Source organism: Equus asinus, chromosome 2, assembly GCF_041296235.1.
Source record: "Equus asinus isolate D_3611 breed Donkey chromosome 2, EquAss-T2T_v2, whole genome shotgun sequence".
Taxonomy (NCBI): domain Eukaryota; kingdom Metazoa; phylum Chordata; class Mammalia; order Perissodactyla; family Equidae; genus Equus; species Equus asinus.
In genome coordinates, this window is record NC_091791.1 from 35,936,618 (window position 1) to 35,946,293 (window position 9,676).

General features: G+C 45.2%; 1 protein-coding gene across 3 annotated transcripts in view; it reads right to left on the bottom strand.

Moving 5' to 3' along the window:
* LGI1 (leucine rich glioma inactivated 1) overlaps positions 1 to 1,915 on the bottom strand; it is a 37,022-nt gene extending 35,107 nt beyond the window's left edge. Inside the window, exons 1-2 of one of the 3 annotated variants that reach the window (XM_044753917.2) lie at positions 1,371 to 1,915; positions 893 to 964 (exon numbers count right to left, since the gene is read on the bottom strand). In XM_044753917.2, the coding sequence (XP_044609852.1) occupies positions 893 to 964; positions 1,371 to 1,837 (539 nt within the window). In that variant the 5' untranslated portion in view covers positions 1,838 to 1,915. The remainder of the gene's footprint in view (positions 1 to 892; positions 965 to 1,370) is intronic. The other 2 variants (XM_014862966.3, XM_070486952.1) reach the window with 2 other exon arrangements.
* Positions 1,916 to 9,676: the final 7,761 nt, after the last annotated feature.

The window sequence follows — 9,676 nt, forward strand, 5'->3', positions numbered from 1 at the left end:
TCCTGAATCATGCAGTTAAGATAACCAAAACTCAGTTGAATGACAATTGGCTAATTCCCTCCTGGACCCGAGTAACTACAAGAGCAATCTGTTGCCTGACACCCGAGTACCGGGAGACCTCTTGACCCCCACGTGGTCCTGCTCTAAGAACCAGCCCACCAACTGCCAAACATTACACATCAGAACAAATTATGTGTGTGACACTATGCCTGTGGAGAGATCTGATTTCTTAGTCAAATATTATTTTTTGAGTATTTTGAGACATAGACTGAATATGTGGTTCCCTCATGGCTAACTCAAAACACACAGCAAAGATTAATCGTTTGCACTATCCTATATTAATATTTTCTTTCCCTCCTTGTAAGGGGACTAGCTATAAATTAGATGAGATTAGAAAACAGTCTCTTGAGAATAAGTATTTTAAGGAATTACCTAGAAAGAACCCAGGTTTTTTTTCCCACATGGTAAATCATACAGGGGCGCAGCCTGCCCCACATCCCCGGGAGACAACATCTTGAGTGCATATGTTATGCTGGCCTCTGTATTGACTCATTCAAAAACTCCAGGGCAAAATAACCAAAGTTCCCAAGTCAAAAATGAAAGTAAAATAGTGGAATGGAATTGAGTTCATTGTTGCAACATTCCAACAACTTCATAAATAGCCATTAAAGTAGATAGCATTACAGGTTAGCAAATGTACCATTGCAAGAATCAACCTGCACCGTTGTCGTGAAGTTGCAGACAAACCCATCTACCTCTCACTTTCCTGGTATTCTTTTCCTCTGCAGAAATGTAATCACATTTGACAAAATTAATATTGAGATGGTTTTACTAGAGGGCTTATCCAAATGCATGCTATATTAAAAATAGTCAGGATATAAATATTTCTCACAAGAGCTGCAGCGATGGTGTGAATAAAAAACTGCCTTCTGAGATTTCAGTAAAACCAGATCTCACAAAGGATCTGAAAGAAAGCAAAACCAAAAAAACAAACGGACAGACACACACAAAGAGACACAGACACACAGAACAAACCTTATGTTAATCCGGTTTAGCAAAACAGTTCACTATTTTGACACTATTTGATGAAGTACGATCCCGTTCCTTCTCAGAAGAAGGAGGAGAGATGAATCTGCTACAGGTTTCTCATAATAATGTTCAGGGGTGGGGGGTTTCTAAGCATGTTCTGTAGCAGCTAAGAAAAAAATCAAAATTTCTAAATGCAGCAAAATGTTAGCACTGTCAAATGGCCAAGCATGCAAGAGGAATCTCTCTCTCCATGCCCTTCTACCAATACATACAAAGCCCCAAATACATCGGCTGGAATTTTTAAATCGTAAATTAGATATCAAAATGCTTACGGGCCTTACAATGAGATAACATCAGGAGGAACGGTGCGTGGAATGGATCTGGCATTCTCACATAAAGCATTATCTTTGGTACAAGTACACACGGCAGGGCATTTTGGCTTCGCTGGTTTCTTCCCCTCAGTCAGCAAAAGCGCAGATAAGAGACATAGGAAATAAGCAATTCTTTTCAGGGGGATGCAGGCATTTCCCATCCTTTGGCTTCTCTCTGATTCCATGCAGTCGAAAAAATATCCCCAAACATGAACAGGGCTTCTGGAATTCAGATGGTGATTGTCTTGCTCTAAGACCAGGTCACATAGGAGTCCACCCTTTTCCTTTGCCTCTGTATCTCTGCTTTTCAAAACAGGGACCTGCAGCTGATTCGTGAGCTGCTCCTCGCTCCAGCAATGCACTGCTCGGGGAAGAGACCTGTGAGGTGCTGCGAGATGGGAGGGATCCAACTGCTGGAGGAGAGAGCCGTCTTGCATCACCACGAAAACACTGAGCACAGACCAGCCTTCGAAGGCAAAGTGAAGTGATGTAACAGAAAATAAACAGCTTTCTGCTTGCACCGGGAGGCCCTTTAATTGTTACCAAAAATAGGACGGCATTATGTCTTATTAGTGGGTGGGTGGGCGGGTGGGTGGGAGCAGTCATCTTGCATGGATCTCGGCAATCTCAGAAACCTCTGGGAATTTGCTTTTCATGTGGCAAATAACCTAGCAAGAAAAACTAGCTTTGGAGCCAGCCCTGGCTGGAAAAATGAAGTTAAATGAAACTCTCTCCCTCCACAGCATTTGGCTAAAACCTTGCTATTTCTTGCTGAGTCTACCTGACCGATGCCATCGTTGAAAGACAAGCAAGAACACATGGAGAATGTGACTTTCAGGGAATGAATATGAATAAATACTTTTCTGACACTTATCAACACTCATGAATTATTGATTTTCATAATCCACCCCCCATGTGTGAGCCATTCCCTCCTCCCATGATGAGGGAGGGAAATAGAAGCATAGACTGCCTCTGTGTATAATCTACCCTCCTCACTTCTTGTACTCTCCCTTCTTTAGCAGGAGCACCAGAAGCCTGGAAGGATCTCCCTGCCAGCAGGAGGCAGCCAACTTTGGCTTCCAGTGCCCTGGAAAAAGTCTGGTTTAGCCTGGGAGGCTGAGATTGGGTGGGGAAAATGCTGGACTAAGAGCCAGAGACCTAGCTTTGAGGTCCCAGTTCTGCCATGAACGAGCTGATATTGTCTCTGGATCTATTCCCCTGTCTGTAAAATGGGGACGATAATATACATGTTCCGTGAACGTTAGGAACATTAAATCAAAATGGTAGGCTATGTTACGGTTGTATTTGATGGGAAAGAGGATGCACCATTAGGGAAGAAAATTCCTTTAAAGAAGAAAAAAACAAGAGACCCTGGCAATGAGGCAAGGCAGTATAGTCCAAGAGGGTGGGAAGACTCTTACGATGGAGAAAGAGGCGGAAAATAGACCTTGGTCCTCTCACCATGCTGAAGGTGCCCATCCCTTAATCCGGCACAGTTGGCCAGGGGGCGCCAGTCCACGATCTTTTCACTTTCAGCTTCTTAGACTGAAAGCAGTAAAAGGATTGTTTGAGCAAATTTGTGATTGTGACATACACTCATCCGACATGGGAACTTGATGCGTTGACAGTCTACCTTTTCCTTTCACAACGTGCCCCACGCTTACTCCAATCACTCGTTTAATTCTCTGTGAGCTCTATACGGCGAGGGCAGTGGCAGGCGTGTTCCTTGTTGTATTCGGTTATTGTCTGCTTACCCAGAAGACTGTAAGCTCCAGGAGGGTGAAGACCCGGCTGTGAATCTAGTGCCTGCACTGTGTGGTGCATGCATCATGAGCAACAGAGCATAGAGGCTATTCATGGTCAGGACACGCTCATCCAAGGAAACTTCAAATCACACCTCAGACTTCCAATAAAGGGATTTGACCTCGTCAAGGCAGTCAGAGGACAATTCCCTGGAGAAGTAATGATTGCGCTGAGTTCCAAGGTAAGGGGGAATGAGAGAGGGTTGGTGAGAATGTTCCAGGTGGAGTGAATAGCATTTGCCAAGGCCTGGCCATGACCCAGAGAACAATGGACACCTCTGCAGAGTTTTAGGCAGAGGAGTGATATAATCTGGTTTCTGTTTCGAAAAGACCAATAGATTAGTATCATTAAGCCAGTTTTGGAAGGTATGTAAATATGTTGTTTTTTATAGAAAAGAAAAAAACTCAGTCCAAGAGATGTAACGATTTTAGAATGGATTCTACTAACGCTTCACTGTCAAGGACTCTGTGTGGGGAGGGACTATATCCTAGCGTTTATAGAAGCCACCGTGACCTACAGGCGAGCCCCACTTGAAACAGTAAAAGTGTCACTTAAAGGTTGGCTGCAAGTCAGGTTTCTGTAAATTGAATCCTGCTTCAAATGCATGGTGGAAACTTGCTCCATAAAATAATTATGTGGTGAAAATTTTATAGAGGAATGTTTTCATTCAAATAATCACCTACCCCCTGTTATCTGACTTGTAAATGATGCATTCTGTAACTATAAAATAAAGACCCTGAGAACTTGCAGGGACCTCAGAGTTCTCGGATCCAATCCCTGGATGTTACAGAAGGGAAAACTGAGGTGCTGAGAGGTCATACCGATGGCTGGTAGCAGAGCCAGCACTCTGCATGGGGTGACACTGGCAGATACTTGCCTAAAATGAATGGTGGAGTCAAACAGGATAATTCACTTTTTTCTTTTTAAAGATTTTACTTTTTCCTTTTTCTCCCCAAAGCCCCCCAGTACATAGTTGTGTATTCTTCGTTGTGGGTCCTTCTAGTTGTGGCATGTGGGACGCTGCCTCAGCGTGGTTTGATGAGCAGTGCCATGTCCGTGCCCAGGACTCGAACCAATGAAACACTGGGCCGCCTGCAGCGGAGCGCACAGACTTAACCACTTGGCCATGGGGCCAGCCCCCAGGATAATTCACTTTTAAATGTATCAGATTATCAAGATTCCTTGATAACGTCTTGGCTTTGTGCTCTGTAGACACAAAGGAAGGGTGAGCCGTCTTTCATTTCTGACTTGGTTAAGCTGGGAGGGCAAATGAATAAGGGAGAGAAATCATATCCATAACTATTCACTTTGCAGCTGTATTTATCTGGCAGTTCAACTTGCCAGTTCAAGTGGCAAAAGGACCATGGAGAGGGGCACTCTAGGACAAATTACAATGGCCATTCTGAAAAGACAGTAACTTTTTCTTTTTCTATGGCATTTAAAGCTGAGACTTGAATTCCCTATTCAATTAAAACACCCACTAAGATAGGGCAAAATTTTAACCGTGTAATACAGAATGCTGACGGTTTTTTAGGGAGGAGAAACCGCTTCCGGGCTCTGGAATTGGCTCTGAGGAGGGGGCTACGGACAGAAGGGCTGGTTGTTATATTTAAGTCTAGAGGGGTCTAGAGGGAGAGGGCTCTTTCGCTGACAAAGCTTCCCTTCCCCGTGTCTCCTCCTTTGGGAAGCTCTGGTAGGGCACAGAGAGGATGTGGGAAGTGGGAGGATGGAAGCTGAGGGGTTTCCATCAACCTGGAGGCTGTTAGATAAGGTTTGGCAACCCATCTGTGGATTACGGTGGGGGCCCTTGGGAGAGGGGCTTAGGAAGGATGAAAGCAGACTTGGGAGGAGGCCAGGGGATGGAAGGCAGCCTCACTGCCCAGACCCAGCTGTGGAAGAGTAGCTGAGTGAGCCTGGGTCTGGCTCTGTACTTTGCCCGTCGTGTGACCTTGGGCTAGTTATTCAACCTTTCCAGGCCACAATTTTTCCTCTGTAAAAGGAGGATAATGATAGTACATATTATGTTGAGCTGTTAAGAGAATTAAATACAATAATGTATTTAAAGTGCTTAGCGTGAGGTCTGATATATGGGACGGATTTGTCGTCGTCGTCATCATCGTCATTGTTGCAACAGGACTTGAATTCTGAACATGTGACTCCTGTTACCTGGGAAGCAAAGCTCTCAAATATAAATGGGTTTAGCTTAAGTCTGTGTTCACTCTAGGAAGCTGGCTCTTCTGGGCAGGATGACAGACTGTGGCCTTGCCAAGAGTCTATTCACATGAAGGAACCAAGGAGCCTCCTGGGAAAGAAAAACTCACCAGTTGCGGTGAGAGCAGGAGCACCCAAGCTCTGTTCAAGGACAAGATCCAGAGCTGGGGGAAAGAAGGTGGTTATGAACACAAGACAGACAATTTTGCAGCCCACCGCCCTTGAACTGAATGCGTGTAAGTTAGAAGGGGTAAGAGCAATCTACTTTGAGATCCCTCTAACAAAGGGTGTTGTCCCTAGTTCAGTGGGCACCATGGCATTCCAGTGGGTGCCATGAGGAACTACACACAGAGTTGTGGCACCAGGAGCAGCTGTAGAGATGTGAGACCAACAGCGTCCCCATCCAGGCCCATGGCTCAGACATCACCAAAGTCACTGGATTTTCCACCAGAAGCAGCTTGACCTTAGTGACCCAGCAGCCGTGACAGCTTACAGACATCAGAGGAACTGGCAAGTGACCCCAGCAGGGAGCTGGAGCAGAAGAGAAGGGAAAAGAGGGATACGGCGTGGTGTTTGAGAGCACATGTGCGACGTTCCCTGGGCATCCTCCGAAACTGGAAGGGTCTTTGTGGAGGGGCTGGCGATTCTGGGAGAGCTGTTGAAACCAGAGAGAGAGAGAGAGGAACAGTCTGTGCTGGGGTTCTGATCCCAGTTTTCCCCTCAGGCTGGTGTGGCCTAGGAAACACACATTGTACAAGTAAACAAATCATTATTATGAGCCTTAAAAGATCCAGCTTGGCCCTGCCTCCTTTTACAAACACTCAGACATGCAAACTGGTGTCAGTTTAAGCCGCTTTCTCAATAGAGCAGGGTTGTTGAAGCTGCAAGTCAGGTGCAAAAGTGGGTTGCAAAATCAGTCTAGTGGGTAGAAGCAGAATTTTAAAGAATGAAATAGCCTTGAATCCAAGATTGGACTATATTGCACCTATAAAAGCAACTATTGCCTTGTGAAACCTTTGTTTCACATTCTTTCTTTCCATTCTTTGGGTATGTGTGTGTGGTGGTGGGTGTAGGGTTGTGATATAAAATGTATTTCTTATAATCAGTTTACCATAAAAAAAACAAAGAAAGAAAGAAGGAAGAAAACACTGCATTGGAGGATGCTAAAGATCTTCACCCATCCGAGGAGTCTGTGAAACAGCAGAGAAATGTTGATCTCAATTCCAATAAATTTCACTTACCGATTGAGGGCAACAATTACACCTGTTGGAATATCCTTTCTGTTATTTACTAGCTGTGTGACCTTGGACAAGTTTCTTAGCTTCTCTGTGCCTCCTTTTCTACATTGATGAAGTAGAAGTAATACCATCTTTGAACTGTTGATCTGTTTTTTTTTTTTTTTTTGAGGAAGATTAGCCCTGAGCTAACTACTGCCAGTCCTCCTCTCTTTTGCTGAGGAAGCCTGGCCCTGAGCTAACAACCGTGCCCTTCTTCCTCTACTTTATATGTGGGACGCCTACCACAGCGTGGCGTGCCAAGTGGTGCCATGTCCACACCTGGGATTCGAACTGGCGAACCCCAGGCCACTGAGAAGCAGAACGTGTGAACTTAACCACTGCACCACCAGGCCGGCCCATGAATTGTTGATCTTAAGATGAGTGATAATGCACCTGGAAGGCATGTCACTAAGAAGGCATTCAACCTCTGATAACTCTACCAGAACTGAATGGGAAGAGGAGAGAGGGCAGTGGGCAAAGGACCAAATTACTTGCAAGTAGAGTGTCACTTAGGACTCTTGGATAGAAAGTGACAGATATTGACTCTGCCAACCTACACATAAAAGGACCTTATAGCCATGGTGATAGAATGACTCGCAGAATTCAAGGAAGGTCTGTGTAAGGAGGCTTCAGAAAAGGAGAAACTTGTGGGAGCTTGGGGTCTAGGTGGCAGGAGCTAATGAGCAATGTCCTCAGGTGAATCCACTTCAACCAGTTCTTATCTTCATGTTCCTCCCCAAAGGAGAGATTCTGAAGGGCTGAGCTGGGGTTAGGTCCCCGCCCATTTGCCATGGGAAGGTAGGGCACCTTGACTGGCAATCCTGCCAAGAGTGGACGTGATGGGAGAGGGGTGTCTTCCCAAAGGAAACCAGAAGCAGAGAGGCTGAACACTGGGCAAGGCAAAACCAAGGGACACCCTCTGTGGGATGAGTGCCAGGATCTGTTAGCTAGTGTCACTTACCTCTGCCTCAGCCTATCACCCCCAAACCCAGCCTCGTGATTTTAAGAGAAATGACCAGAGGATAATGTAGACAAACAGATATGGATAATTTCTTATAGGACAGCTAAACTTTTGTCATGACTGCAGAATCAGGGGATTTCCAACTCTTAAGGTCCAAAAGAACAGAACTTTGGCCCAGAGAGAAGCTGAGAAGGCAATAATAATGAAAGATGACACAAAGAATACGTATTATGTGCTAGCTGCTGTTCTAAGCAATTTATCTATATTAATTCATTTAATCCTCATAACAATCCCATGGGATAGATGATATTATTATTACGATTATTTCCTTGATTTTTATACAAAAGGAAATGGAAGCCCAGGAGTATAAGTAGCTTGCCTGGGGTCCTCCCCTGGTAAGGAGTGGCACCGGGATTAGCTAAGGCATTCTGACTCTGATGCCCACAGTATTAGCCACTACCGGACATTGCCTCTCCAAAGGGCTGTGTGGGATGTGGGATCCTGGGTGCTGCCTTGGAGGCCCATAGTGCCTCCCTGGCTGGGCACTGATATTGTACTACAGTTCCCAGCATGCAACTGGGTTAACACCTTAACCCCTTCCTCACCAACAGTTCCCTCACTGTTTCAGGTAAAAAATTTTTTTAAGGGCAAATATGGCAAAAACTGGTCTGCCTAAAAGATAATTATGCAATTGAGGCATGGATGCAGATATAAATGGGAATAGATAGAGGACAAAGTAAGAGTCTAGGCTAAACCATCCTCTGTATTTTTCATTGTTCAAAGGAAGACACTGGAGATTACCACGGAAAAGACTGTTTTTAACTTAGAAACGTGTACTGTGACAGCTTCAATAAGGGTGTTTTAATGCACCTATTCTCAAACTTGGCTGCACTTTGGAATCATCTGGGGAATTTTTAAAAATATTTAATGCTTGGGTCACAGCCCTAGAGGTTCTGATTTAATTGGTCTGGAGTGTGTGTAACCTGGACATGTAATTGGACTGTAGTGTGACCTGGACATCCAGACTTTTATAATTTTCGTGAAATTCTGAAGTGCAGCAAAATTTGAGGATGCTTGTTTTAAAGAAGGGAAAGATTAATTATATTTAGGCAGGTTTATGAAGATGAATCAAATTGTGAGTGGCTCAAGGAAGCTTTTAAGAAAAAAGAGAGGGAGACAGAATAGACTTTAAAGCAGTGGTTCTCAGGCTGGGCTGTATGTTAGGATCTCCTGGGAAATGTTTAAAAAAATGTGGATACCTGGGTCTCACCTCAGGCCAATTGACTTAAACCCTCTGGGCATGTATTCCAGTCCTGAAGCAACCCCAGAACAGTGGTTCTCAAAGTGTGTTCCCAGACCAGCAGCATCGCCCTACCTGGGAACTTGTTAGAGATACGAATGGTTGGGCCCCACCCCAGACAAACAGAAACAAAACAGAAACGGAAACAGAAACTCTGGAGTGGTGCCCAGAAATCTGTTATCACCAGGCTTCCTGGTGATTCTGGTGCACTCTCAAGTTTTGAGAACCACTGCCTAGGACGTAGGCTCCACGGAGGCAGGACCCTGGTCTGACGTGTTCACCCGTGAGCCTAGCAAAGTGTTAGGCATGGAGAATGTGCTTTTGAGAGTCTGTTACATTAATGGCCCCCAAGGAACCACACCTCTCAGTATTCATGTCCTTTTGCTCCCTCCCCTGAGAGCTGGACCAGCCTTCTTTAACCAACAAAATGTGGCAGAAGTGATGCTGTGTCAGTTCCAGGCCAGGGTCTTAAGAAGACCAGGCAGATTCTGCTTTTGGACTTCTAGGAGTCCTGAGCCACCATGTGAGGAGTGGCCAGCCACACCAGCCACCCCAGCATTCAGGCCGAATTCAGCCTGAAACAGACCTGCCAGGTAAATGCAGCCACAAGAGTGACCACGGGCAAGACCAGCGGAAGGAACTCCTAGCTGAGCCCAGACCAGACTGAAGAGCTGTGAGCAAATAAAATAATTGTTGTTTTAATCCAGTAAGTTTTGGGTGGTTT